Source organism: Pocillopora verrucosa, chromosome 2, assembly GCF_036669915.1.
Source record: "Pocillopora verrucosa isolate sample1 chromosome 2, ASM3666991v2, whole genome shotgun sequence".
Lineage (NCBI taxonomy): Eukaryota > Metazoa > Cnidaria > Anthozoa > Scleractinia > Pocilloporidae > Pocillopora > Pocillopora verrucosa.
In genome coordinates this window covers 16328450-16341697 of record NC_089313.1, presented here as the reverse complement: position 1 = coordinate 16341697, position 13248 = coordinate 16328450, and the positions used below count along the sequence as shown (strand labels likewise).

At 34.6% G+C, this 13248-nt stretch overlaps 2 protein-coding genes across 3 annotated transcripts; one reads left to right on the top strand and one right to left on the bottom strand.

Moving 5' to 3' along the window:
* Window positions 1-919: 919 nt before the first annotated feature.
* LOC131781000 (sin3 histone deacetylase corepressor complex component SDS3-like) lies at window positions 920-9013 on the bottom strand. 2 transcript variants are annotated; one of them, XM_066162243.1, is made up of 15 exons: window positions 8730-9013; window positions 7631-7835; window positions 6887-6953; window positions 6658-6713; window positions 6429-6500; window positions 6248-6267; window positions 5492-5551; window positions 4812-4908; window positions 4149-4240; window positions 3373-3456; window positions 3010-3073; window positions 2734-2812; window positions 2418-2471; window positions 2238-2268; window positions 920-1924 (listed from the first exon to the last, which is right to left on the bottom strand). In XM_066162243.1, exons 1-15 carry the CDS (start codon window positions 8841-8843, stop codon window positions 1778-1780), a joined length of 1242 nt encoding a protein of 413 aa, XP_066018340.1. In that variant the 5' UTR covers window positions 8844-9013; the 3' UTR covers window positions 920-1777. The 2 variants fall into 2 exon arrangements, with proteins under 2 accessions (XP_066018340.1, XP_066018341.1); XM_066162244.1 differs by having other exon boundaries at window positions 7631-7832.
* Window positions 9014-9083: 70 nt separating this feature from the next.
* LOC131780999 (vacuolar protein sorting-associated protein 29) lies at window positions 9084-12757 on the top strand. The gene is made up of 6 exons (XM_059097638.2): window positions 9084-9164; window positions 9816-9890; window positions 10415-10531; window positions 11214-11321; window positions 11525-11652; window positions 12180-12757. The coding sequence occupies exons 1-6, from the start codon at window positions 9099-9101 to the stop codon at window positions 12298-12300; spliced, it is 615 nt and encodes a 204-aa protein (XP_058953621.2). The 5' UTR covers window positions 9084-9098; the 3' UTR covers window positions 12301-12757.
* Window positions 12758-13248: the final 491 nt, after the last annotated feature.

The window sequence follows — 13248 nt, the reverse complement described above, 5'->3', positions numbered from 1 at the left end:
CTATTCATATGTCAGGCTACGTTTAACTGAATACGTTACAGATAATCATACAATTCAAAAGTTGTCTCTTTATTTTTTGGACTGAAATATGCCTCACTAAAAGAGTAACCAAAATTATTCATAAAAACTTCAGCTGAAACTCTAAACTGATAAAAAATAAGATGTAAAATTTCAGTTTGTTCATTTCAAAAGCACCTCGAACCTTCCTGTAATTTTTAGCCCTTACCCTTTTACTGATATTAACCCTTTACACTCCAACATCAGTATGCATATTCTCCATACTGTTCTTATACATTTTGTTAGGTGCTGACAAGGAGAATTTGTTTACCAATTGAAAGCTTCTTTCGTCGGTGATCATTTCCTCTACTCTCATGACTTTAATGTGTGATTCAGGTTTGATACTGTAGGGAGAAATTAGATGCTAATCACCCTTCAGGTTTAAAGGGTTAACTCGTATGTGATGTATGGAATTCAGTATGTTATCCCCAGTATTTAAAACACGGTATAGATGTTTGCAGTTTATTCCACTCTGGTTTGTCTGCACAACTCTACATTGTATAATTTTAACCCTTTAACTTCCAAGATCTCATAAGTAATTCGCTTTTATTTCTCCCATACAGTTCTTGTGATGTTAGTTTGAAGAATTTGGTGTTGGATCAACTTATAATTCCCTCACTGATATTTTTCTATATTCTCATCACTTGTCTACTTGATATTGTATTATTATTGTGAGAAGAAATTGTCTTGGTCACTCATGGGAGTTGAAGGGTTACGTGCTTTTCTTCACTTCAGTGAGGATGAGCCATGCCTGCAGAGAATTTGGGTTTGTATGGAACAGAGATAAACTAAATAATCTTCCACATGTGAATGTTGATTGTACAATGAAAATTTAAATGTCACACAGCTCATTGTAACAATGATTGTTTCAAAGTTTTTAATACATGGTTGAATGTTACTATTTACAGCAATGACATTCTCTGACTGAGTAAATATATATGCATGTTGACCTTGATTATCAGGAAACGAGAGAAATTACACTGGGAGAAAATTATTTTCAACACAGCTGATAGAAGAACCTCTAGAGGTTAATTTTTTCCTTTTGTTCTGTTTGCAATGTTTCCTAAAGTTACAAGGAACCACAAAACTTATACCGAAATGATAGGCAACTGGGTAATGAAATTAGAGAGATTTATGCTAATTCAGAGAATTTACTAGAGCCAAAGAAGGATTGGATATAAAGTGTGATAAACTGACAACTGGGTAATGAACTTAGAGAGATTTACTCTAATTCAGGGAATTTACAAGAGCCAAAGAAGGATTGGATATAAAGTGTGATAAAAACTGAACACTCCCAGCAAGGGTACACACAGTGCGACATCTACAGATTCCAGTGGAGACAATTCCCTCTCTAATCTATATCGACAAAGTTTACAAATAAATATCTGTGACCTTCACAAACAGCACCTCTGTTACCAGGTATAATGTACACAAGTAGATCTCTTATAGACTTTTTTGACTGCAAATTTTTGCCAAAGAAATTGGATTTCTGAAACAAAACTTTTATGACCCCTTGCATGATAAACTCTGAAAATGTTCCCAGTTTTAACATTTTTGGTTAGTTCAATCTTTCTTAGTGCTGCTCCATATGCATGGAAAGTTTATCTGGTGTCACTTTATTAACAAAGAAAACATTACCAATTAAGAGTTATGGACTGGGGCATCAATTATTAAAAGTAATTGTTGATATAAATGACCCTAAATGTCCTCAGAATGAATGTTATGTACTGGAGTGATTCACTGAAGGACCAGAATTCATGCTATTATTGCTGCTGCTGGAATTTTTCTTCTTGAGATGGAATTTCCCTTTCATCAGTGAGGAAATGTAAATTCGCACTTTTGTGTTATCAGTTTTCTTGATCCATATCTAAAATAATGTGAAAAAAAATAAATATTCAATATGTAATTTTGTATGACAAATGTATTAAAGGAGGTAAGACGAGACTTGATATTAGGATTACTTAAGTTGTGCAGGCAATGCTGTATTTCAATCATGATACCTCACATTTTTACACAGGATTTATACTCATGGCGTCACCATAAGCTATGAATTAAAAAAATTAAAGTCCAAAAGAAAGTTTGGAATGAGAAGTGTTGCCTTCAAGATTAGCATTGCATATTAAATTAACTAAATGAGATCTTTCAAATTTGATTAGTGTCAAAAATGTAGGTAATCTCACCTCTGACTGGCCAATAGAATGAAGGGATCCACTGAAAGAAAAGAAAATGTTTCAATGACTAAAATAGAAAAGAAACTTTTTGCAACTTAATAATGATGATAAATTTGTTTTTTTAAAAAGGTAACAACAACAACAATTAATTCTGCAGGTGCCATGGTCAACAACTGTAAGAAATCTCACCTATATCTTCCATTCTCTCTTGTTTCTACAACAATACCACACCCTTTATGGAACCTAATAACGATGGAGAACCAAAGTCAAGAGATCTATTACAATACTCCTTTACAGAAGAGCACTCAAGCTAAAAATACTGCAATAAGCAATCAGCTGCACCATCTACACAAGTTTTTACGCATGGTGCTCAAATTACATTTTTTAAATCCTCCTTGAAGGTAACAAGCCTTCACCAATTAAAATTATCCTAGGGCAGTTCCTTAAGACTTATGCTGAGCTATAACAATAAACTGCACATTGATTTCACAAGACATGCTATTACCATTTTTTGTCATATAAGAGCCTTCCATCCTCAGAGCGGACCTCAACTGGGTATGAGATTTCTGAATGTGAGCCGTTTCCTGAGATATTTTACAAGAAGATTAAGTATATATCACATGAGTTGTAGACACTATAAGGCCTCCCACTATGAGCCTGAGAAGCAGTTTGGTCTAATAAATAATGAAAATTGTGTCTTTTACTAAAAGGATAACTTCTCCTTGGTGAGCAAGCTGTATTATACATGTGCTGCTTGTGAGAAATAATTTCATTAAGATACCTGAGGATGTTTTAAGACGGCTTGATCCTGTTTTATTCTGTGACTGGCCTTGTGATGATGACACCTAAAATACAGCATTAGAGATCATCAAAGTTTGTAAATACCACCATAAATTTCACCTATGTGCAAATAATGATTAAACAGTTTATTCACTACAAGATCACAATTTTTTTTTTCGAATAAAAAAAAGGGTTATTCACAGTTATAAATCATCACTAAACTAAGAATAACTTAACACATCCTTTTGAAACATCCTTTTAAGCAATCACAAATGACCTTTTTTTCCTGTCCTTTTTGGAGGCACAGCAAAAAGGGACATATAATCAATCAATACTTTCATCACACTCAAAAACATTTCATCACCTCTCCTGGAAGAGAGACCAACTTGTTGAGGGCTTTTAAGTCTTCCATGATATCTTCTTCATCAAGCATGTAGTTTATCTGGGGTGAGGTTGGTTAAGATTGCCAAGACAACATAGAACTCAGGTCAAACAGAAACAAACAGAGTTTTTAATGATGGAGAAATGCATAGGCAGGAGAAGAGTGATGAGAAACAGAAAAATATGTTCCCAATCAGAATAGAAAGTAAATCAAGCTTTAACTTTTTACACCCGAACATCAATATGTATATTCTCCATACTATAAAAATAAAAGCTAAGTTTTTTTTTGTTTGTGTCACGATGTAGTCACGTGAGACAAACAAGAAAAACTTTGCTTTTATCGTCATTCACCACAATGAATAACCCAACCTTTTCTATGAAATTCTCCATGCTAGTCACAAAAATTTTCCTATGGCACTGAAGAGGATTTGTACAATCATCAAGACCCTCTTTACTTGGTGACCATTTCCTATATTCTCATAACCTTAATGTTTGATTCAGGGGTAAGATCCTGGGGAGAGACAAGATGCTAATCATTCCAAGGGGTTAGGAGGTTAAGACTACAGAGTTCTACCTAACAACCCCAGAATTCTCCAATTTGAAATGGCTACACATGACCTGGCAAAGTGATCCCTTCTCTCTCACTGTCTGTTCATATCAACAGCACTTATCATATGCTGACAAATTTTTTGTACCTAGTAACAAAATAACAAAATCTTCAATAATTGAATTGTAGGGCAATGAATTCGTAAGGATATGAGAAGTCTTTCTTCTTTTTTCAGGAGCAGGTAATGGGTCATTTGGTCTTCTTCTCAGTTTTCGTGTAACAGCAGGTTTCACTTCCACTGAATCTATCAAAATAGGAGAATTGTCAGTCATTTAGCATTACTCCCCTAAACAATTTGCTTCTAGGCAACATTTAAATCAGAAGAAAAAATTTTTGATAAAATGTACAGGTAGATTATTGCTGGTTGAAATCACCATGAGCCAACTATTATTCGTGGCTGGCAACTGTTTTATCACAGATAACCTTTTTTTTTTTCAATAAAGGATGCTACAAAAACCAGAGATTGACAGCAAAACTAACTACTCATTGAAAACCCTGTAATGTGGAAACTCCAATGAAATGAAAGCTCACGAGCTGTGACTTTTTGGTTACTTTAATTGATGCAGAGCTTCTGGATCAATATCAGTATCTGGACAACTGCCCACCTACCCCTTCTCTAACTCAACAACAGTCAATTGATAACAAGTCAGGGTTAATTTTGGGTTAGGGGAGGGGTAGGTGGGCAGTTGCCCAGATACAGATATTGATCTGAGCTTCTTTCTGTTACTGCAAAATGCTTTGGAATTTTTGTCTACCCCAAATAATGTGTTATTCTGCGTTGATTCCTTTTGAAAAAATACCTTTATTTAACTAACCTCCGGTGAGCTCCATGGATGACCTCTCTGTCTCTATCACCTTTTTCTTCTCTTGTAGTTCATTTAGGAGTGTCTCTTTGAGTTCAACTTTCTTTTGCTAATTAAACAACGGAGAAAAATACAAACAAATGGCTTATCTTTAAACCACAACAGCAAAACCCTTAATCAAAACTCTGTAGCCATGTTAATTTTCGTTACTAAAAGTTAAACACATGTCTTCAACTAGGTTTTGGAGAATTTGGGATTAAATCAGACCAACATACCATAGATGACTATTTTTAAAATTTGCATATACATGTTTGTTGTTAATTGTGGGAAATTGTACCAAATGCTGTAGGAAAGTGCTCAGATTAAATCTGTCTGACGAGTGTGTAAGCACGAAACTCTGAATAACAGAGAATCATGCATGTTTCATTTTAGTTATTTTGAACTGTTTGTTGTTAGATATTTTTATGCATTAAGTTTTATTGTTATATTGTTGCTAAATCTACTGGTAAACATATTTTTACATAGAGTAGTTTAAGTAAGTTATATGAATGATATAGGGTAGTGTTCTAGTTGTGAAAGATCATAATGCTGTACAAAAGATATTTGTGAAAGGAATAAAAAATAAATAGAATTACAAAATAATCACACAAAAACAGAATAAAACATCCCCATAACTGAGAGGCAGCCCTTACCTCATACTCCTCTTGTGCTGCTTTCTGTTCACGGACATATTCCTTCTCAACAAGCTCAATCTTTGTGAAGAATGCAAGAATATCACTGTTACAAACAAATAAGGCTGGGCTTCATTTTATATAGACCAAAAGCAAAGGAAAAAGGCGTTTTATGTAAAATCCTGACAACAATCAAATATATATGTGAAATCAGAAAGCACTGAACAAGTAAATTTTACTTTCTTTACATAGTTTTAAAATGTGGGTATACAAGGTATATCATTTGTGAATTGAATAGAAACTAGTTGATAACTATGGAGTAAATAAATTAAAGCAAGCAGTTCAGAGTTTAAACATGATTTGAAGAAAGCTGATGCCTTACTTGAAGTAAACAATAGTGGCATACAAAGACAAGATGAAGAGAAAAGTTCTTAATTCTGAAGAAGGAAACAATTGATCCCTAGATGCCACCTTTAGTTGATAACCCTAATTGATTTCATACTTACTGACACTTAAATTGTAAAGTTTTATCTCTGATTGAAACAATGTATTTCCACAATAGTTTGCTTTGTGCTTTACTGTGTAAATCTCAGTACATATGAAATAAAAACATCATACTATGGAAAGTGCTTGAAAATTTTTATTCATCAGTTGTGATGTCAAAAAAACGACTGACTGAGTGAAGCAAACAGGTGAATTTTTTGATGCATCAAAACAAATGAATAAAAATCGTTTGCGTATACTTTCCATGGAATAATATCTATATCCAGTACATACCTCATACTTCCTACAGATGTCTGAAAATTCAAGAGAAACAAGAATAGAATCAAACAAAAACATTAATGTTTGTAATAAAATGTAATCCAACCTTGTATTGTAATGCACATGTATAATAATGTTACTAATGACAACTAGTAAACAAAGCTGAAAATTAAAAGAAATTCTTTTAATACTTTACCTGCAATGAGAAGTCTCTCTGTTCTAACTAAATCAAGTTTATTCAGCCTCTTAGTGTAGTCAGAATGTTTACCTGAGAAATAGTGAAAATCGCTCTATCATTTCAAAGACAGTTTCTCACTTCCATAAAGGGTGAAGGGTGAAGGGTTAAGTCAACTACACTTAGCAGTGAAAATCCATTTTAATTTTGAGTTCAAAAGCAAATTTAATAGCAGCACTCATCTTCTTACCACTGTTCAAATTCTGTAGCTGTTGTTTAAAATCCTGTAACTTTTCTTGGTACATTCTGAAATATAAATAAACCCATAAATTAGCATTTTTAAATCTAATGAGCACATCTCGTGAAAAATACTGTGATTGTCTAGATTACATGTCAGCTCTATCTATGGTGGATTAGGTAAGACAAGTTGTCCATAAGCAATTTCTCTAACTTTTTATCAAGTGGGAAGGAATACTTACTGTTCTTTCATTTCTGTAAACTCCTCTTCAAGCTTTGCCATATCAGTTTCACTTGCATCTTCTGTATCTAAAGTTCAATTTAGATAACATTTTTAATCATACATGTACCTTGTAGCATGGGTACAACATACTATTCAACATTACAAAAATGGATTTCTCAGCTTCAAATTTTCAATTCTCTCTAGCATACAGTATATCAGGGATTTATTGCTGAATAAATAAATTCACACTGTCTGGCTTTAAAAAGAATATTATCAAAGTCTTATCAATGATAAAAAAATATCTTGATTGATCAAAGCCCATAAACCAATTGCAAATATTTAATCAAACATTTTTTTGTTAACCATTGCCATAGAACCCAATCTCTCATACAGTCAAAACATAGAGAGGGAACTCCTTTCTTAACTGTATGAATCTTAAGTGTTTTTGGGTTAATTGGCATATCTAAAAAAAAAAAATACCTGGAGCTCACATACATGCACAAGTATCCAAAATTTCATGCAGGCACCTTAGCTAGCCCTGAGAGCAATGAAAAACTGTACCCACTAATACTCAAAATGAATCTACTATCAAACAATGCAAATCAAGAGTCTGTTGACTATAATGTATGAAACATTACACCCTACATATTTTGCAACTTAACATGTAAACATATCCATGCATGCACTGCTGAGTTCCACAAGTAAAACAAACTACCCATTTTTCGACATACAAATTGTCGCACTCTCAATAACTAAATTATACCTTCATCTGATTCGTTCATGTGGAAAAATCCCCTATCTTCATCGTCATCATAAACATCAGAACGATTGTCATCAAAGCTCGCCTCTCGATTGAACACTGCCGCCATTTTTCTGATCCTTCCCGAAGTCCGTGGTGCGCAGGCTTGATTGCTAAATACGCTGTCCTCTGATGAATCGCTCCGAGGGCTCACGCTCCTTCCAGACTGCTACAAAAGAAAAACAATTTTTTTAAAACTCGATACACTAAACTCTGTCTATGTGTCACTGATAGAAAATTTCAGCGATCTTTTGTACGATCCCTTAGAAACTGTTTTATGCAGCTTTTTTCAATTATCTCCTGAGAAACGGGTACCGGCCAGAAGTTTCCTTCAAGATCGATCTTGCGTCCTCCTTCGACGCAACAGCAAACGCGCGCAGATAAGAGAGTCACAGCTGACTTTTGATCGCCAAGAAACGAAAATCGCTCCGAAAAAATTACCCCTGAACAAATATGATCCAAATATTTGACATCTTCGGTTAAGGCTTTGTTCCCCTAATTGAAATCAACTCGAAGTTGTAAGTTCAAAAGCCAACAGAAAGGTCTAGAGAACTATGGATGTCTGAAATCGACATGACAAGTACTGGGCAAAGCCATACAGTACGACTTCTGAATATCTCCAACATAAAATATCAAATACATGTTCATCCTCTGCCTGACGCAACAAGATTTTTCATCGAAAAAAAATTATGTTTTATTTTACATATATATCGAGAAACTGTCTGCACACTATAGTCTCGAGACCCTCCTACCTACACAAAAGATCGACGCGAGTAGTAACACTTCCAAGCAAATTATTTCAACCATTGCGTATTATCCAAAGACAAGTGATACTGCACTTTCTGAGAGCCTTGAAAATTTCAATGTAATTCAAACCGTAAGTAAATATGACAGAAGCACCCTTACTTTCATCGCGCACTACACTGGATTTATGAAGAAGGGAAGAAGGAAGACAACATGAACTATTTCGTCCCACGCAAAGATCTTCAAAAAGAAGAAAATCATGCCGGTCGTTCGGTCAACGCAAACTAAATCTTACGTGAAAACTGCAATAGTTAGTTACCTTTTTACCCTTGCCTCCAAGTTTTCTTTTTCCTTTGACAGTACTCGCAGTGGACCTTTTTCTTCGCATTTTCTTGTGGGATTTTGTGCCTTCGACTCCTTTCAACTTGGGCATCTCGCTGTCTGAGAGCAAAGCCAGATAGACTTTCCTATTTTCAGACCAAGGCAAATTTCATTCAATTTGATCTATGCCGGAGAATCCACCAGGAGACAGGGACTAATATAGGAATAAAGGGAAGAAACCCGTGGGTGAAGATTCACTCCAAGCCAGAGCGCGAGTGAAAATTGTTGGTTACATTTCCTGCAACTATTTTTAGAAGAAAGCCGTTGATTGGCTCTCTGTTTGCGATTTACTTCCGGTTTCTTCCCTATGCTGAGTGACCACGCCAAATTGAAGGTTGGTACTTCCATCGCGACACTCACGGGAGTCAATATGGTAAGTCGTTTGTAATGAGAAATTTTAGCTTAATTATATTCCACATTCGTCATTTTAGAGATGATAAGAAAGCCTTTACCTTTGATCAAAATTATCCAATGGTGTTTTGTGGCTAGTTCACCTTTTATGGAGCTTTTAGTTTCGAGTGTAGCAACATGTAATACTCGGTCACATGTCAGATCAACCCTTTGCCCAGATTTTCAGTTTTACCCTGCAAGGTTGTTTCTTTTTCCGACACAATATGGCATGATAGAAAAGGCTGACCGAAAATATTTTATTTCTTGGTTGGGTACAAAAGGCAATACTAGTATCATAATATCAGGGGTGCATTTAATACCCGTGGGATACGGAACAGAGGAGTAGATGATGGGATCGGGAACCCGGGGTGCTTGATTCCTTGAAATTTTGGTCTTAACTTCTCACGGTAGCGTATACGAATGGCTAGAAGTTACACTATAACAATAAACAGACTATACTTTTTTAAAACCTGATTGAGGTAATCTTACAGAAAAGTGTTATAACATCTTACACAAAAAAGTTAGAATTTGGAAATGGACAGGAAATGCAAGGGAATGTACAGCAGCTACTTTTATTAGAAATCCAATTAGTAATGAAATTTTTACTGTATTTACTTTACTTCACATCTTGTAGCTTGTTCTTGTACTTGGGGACCTTCACATTCCTCATCGGCAACACAGTTTACCAGCAAAGTTTAAAAAATTGTTGGTGAGTCAATCATGTTAGTAGAAATTCTTACTTCCTTGCTACCTTGCACTAAGTCATTCAGTCTCTGCAAACAGAAATAATACATTTAATACACAAACCCTGTGTGAAAATGACCATAGACTTAACAAGCATATTACAAGTTGCCTGGCATTTTTTGCATATCTTTATATCTCAGCATAATTAGTTAAATCTTTACACCCCAAGAGTGACTTGATTGTTCAGCAATTCTCTATGTCAGCACTATGAGAAATATATGGAGAACTGTATGAAGAATATGTATATTGATGCCAGGGTGTAAAGGGTTTAGAAATTGCCCTCCTAATGAAAGTACATCATCCAGCATAAAGTTGATGAGATAAAACAAACTTGTTTGCTGGAGAGTGACATCTTGAAGTAAGAACAAATTCTTTAACTAATTTGGAAAGGAATATACCAGGGTGTAAAAATTGGAGGGTAGAATTTCTTGTAGAATTTGAGAGTTAAAGGGTTATAATTTCATTTGGTTTTGTCTTTTTATTTCTCAGGTACCTGGAAAAATACAGCACATCTTATGCACTGGAAATCTCTGTGCAAAAGATTCATATGACTATCTCAAAACACTGGCCAGTGATGTCCATGTTGTCAGAGGGGATTTTGATGAGGTAGTTTGAAAACCAATTTTCCTCTTTTCCTGTGGTAATGTGATGTAATGTTTGTGTGATAATTTAACTGCAAATTGGAATTCAAGCTCTTCACTTTTTGACAGCTTTTAAAAGGTTATATGTTATTGAGTTTCACAAAGTCCTCTGTTTCTTTGTCGCAAGATGTCAATCTTTAATTCTAGTGTGATGGAAATGGTGAAAATGCTGGCTATTAAATTCAGTTATTACTGTGTGCAAATCTCATACTTAACCACTTAGTTATTAGTCTTAACCCTTTTTAACTCCCATCAGTGACCAAGATAAAATTTCTCCTCACTATATCAATACAATATCCAGCGGACAAGTGACAAGAATAAAGAAAAATGTCAATCAGAGGATTAGTAGTTGATCCAGTACCAAATTATTTGAACTTATGTGATAAGAATTGCATGGCAAATAGTAAAGAGAATTACCAATGAGATCTTAGCAGTAAAAGGGTTGAAAAGAGGGGAAAAAAATGGGTGGATAATATCAGAACAACAACATGAGAAAGTTGTTTAGGAATTTTAGATTAGAGTATTCATAGATTGCTAATCAGAAGTGAGTGATTTTTCATACAGAAATGTATTGAATTTAATATTTCAAGTGGTGTTTCTGAGTTTATAGAATCCACAGATTGACAAGGACACATTTTTCTTTTCAGAATTTATCTTATCCTGAGCAGAAGGTAGTGAATGTGGGACAGTTTAGGATAGGAGTATGTCATGGTCATCAGATCGTTCCATGGGGGGACCCTGAGTCCCTTGCAATGGTGAGTGATGTAACACTAATATTAAATAAAGATCTAATCAGTAAATCTCCTTTTTAGCTGCTTTATCTATCATCATGATAGAAATCAATTGGAGAGTTAGAGGTATATCAAGATACAGCTGATGAATTTGTCAAGTATTGTTTAATGTGTAATAGTTGTATGGAGTGTTGTTATGATAATAGTTTTGTTTTTGTCTTTAACAGCTTCAGCGGCAGCTCGATGTCGACATACTTATTTATGGCCACTCACACAAGTTTGCTGCATATGAACATGAGGGAAGGTTTTATATCAATCCTGGTTCAGCCACTGGAGCATATCATCCACTACAAAGGTAGAAATAAAAGTAAAATATACATCTGGTATCTCCAAGCTACGATCATTTCGATTAATTGTCATAAAGAAAAACAAGTATTTTTAGCCACTAAATTTGCAGCAAATTTTTTTATTTGGTGATCTGTACTTAATGGCCATGCAGTAGTTTTGTAAACATATACATAAAAGAATATGACTTGTATCTATTTCTTTTAGACTACTCTTTTTTCTTGTGAATAATATTTTATTTTTTGCAAGTCACGAAGTGGCAATTTGCAAAAGGTTAAGCTTGGAGCCCCTCTTTAGAAAGGAATTTATGAAAAATAATAAAGAAATAAGGTAAATCTATGAAAATTGAGTGAAATTTAAACAATTCTTTCTTTAAAGAGCATCTTTTGAGCACCCTTAGAGCTTTCCTTGCACTCAACTTGCGCTTCTCTTCCATTTTCTGTAAACACAAAAAAATAACAGTGCTGTGCTCTATGAATACAGTGGTGGCTACCCATGGTGATTTTGTATCAAAACAATTTTTTTCCTCTACTGCAGTGACACTGTACCATCATTTGTGTTGATGGACATTCAAGGAGGTACTATTGTAACATATGTGTACCAGCTCATTCAGGATGATGTGAAGGTGGAGAGGATTGAGTACAAGAAACCAGTGTAATGAAATGGGTTCATCATCGTTTGTAGTCAGTTTTTTTTTAATCCCAGATGCTAATATTGTATATTAGGTATCATTCTGAGTGTAAAAAGACGTTTACAAAAAGAAAACTTGAAAATGTTTGACTTGTAACTGTAAAGAATGTAAAAAAAGGAATAGGAACAGTACAAGAGGAGACACAGTAGCTATGATTACTCACAAATGAGTTGCTTTTACTGAACTGAAAGAAAGCAACATTATCTTAGTCTATATTATCAGTTTGATTTGTTGGGAACTGTTTGAATAAAAAGAGGCATGTGACTTGTTCTTCTTGTGGAAAAGGGTTTAAAGTGGCAGTTTCTAAACAAACTGAATTTCACTTTAGTCTGCACTTCTATTGTGCAGGCAAGACCCCGCTTGATTAGGTGTACTGTTGTATACATTTTGTAAATCTTTCAAATAAAGGTTTGTAGCTTCTAAATGCATCTCATCCACATGCTTTAACTATTTTTATAGTAAGGTGAGACCTATTGAGGTCATAACTTTACTTTGATCATTTATCTGGGATAGGTATACTGAAGGTTTGAAGTGAAAAGATAAACTACCAAGGGTTACCCTACCCTTCAGGAAAAAAAGGAAAGGTCTTAGGCAAGATGGGATGGGTAATAATCTTTGAACCACCACCTCAACTAGTTGCAATGTTGACTCCAAAATGATTCTCCCAGATAACCTTAAAACCTTTACACCCTAACATCAGAATGCATATTCTCCATTCTTTTCTCTTTACATTTCCTAACATTCAGGGATGATATTGTAAGAAGAATTTAGATGCTAGTCACTCTTACTAGACTAACATCTAAATTTCTCTTACATTTTCACTCTGTAACCTAACATTATGGTCACAAGAATAAAGGAAATGATCACCAACCAGAGAAGTTCTTGACTGTTTAATTCTCCTTGTCAGCACCTAAG

Excerpts from the sequence above, each read along its gene's own strand:
- LOC131781000 (XM_066162243.1), bottom strand. The coding sequence starts at position 8,843 with ATGCCCAAGTTGAAAGGAGTCGAAGGCACAAAATCCCACAAGAAAATG. Across the intron at positions 5,552-6,247 it reads ACATCTGTAGGAAGTATGAG|ATTGAGCTTGTTGAGAAGGA; the intron begins GTATGTACTGGA and ends TTCTTCACAAAG. Across the intron at positions 3,074-3,372 it reads TGGTCTCTCTTCCAGGAGAG|GTGTCATCATCACAAGGCCA; the intron begins GTGATGAAATGT and ends GCTGTATTTTAG.
- LOC131780999 (XM_059097638.2), top strand. The coding sequence starts at position 9,099 with ATGCTGAGTGACCACGCCAAATTGAAGGTTGGTACTTCCATCGCGACA. Across the intron at positions 9,891-10,414 it reads CAAAGTTTAAAAAATTGTTG|GTACCTGGAAAAATACAGCA; the intron begins GTGAGTCAATCA and ends TTTATTTCTCAG. Across the intron at positions 11,322-11,524 it reads ACCCTGAGTCCCTTGCAATG|CTTCAGCGGCAGCTCGATGT; the intron begins GTGAGTGATGTA and ends TGTCTTTAACAG.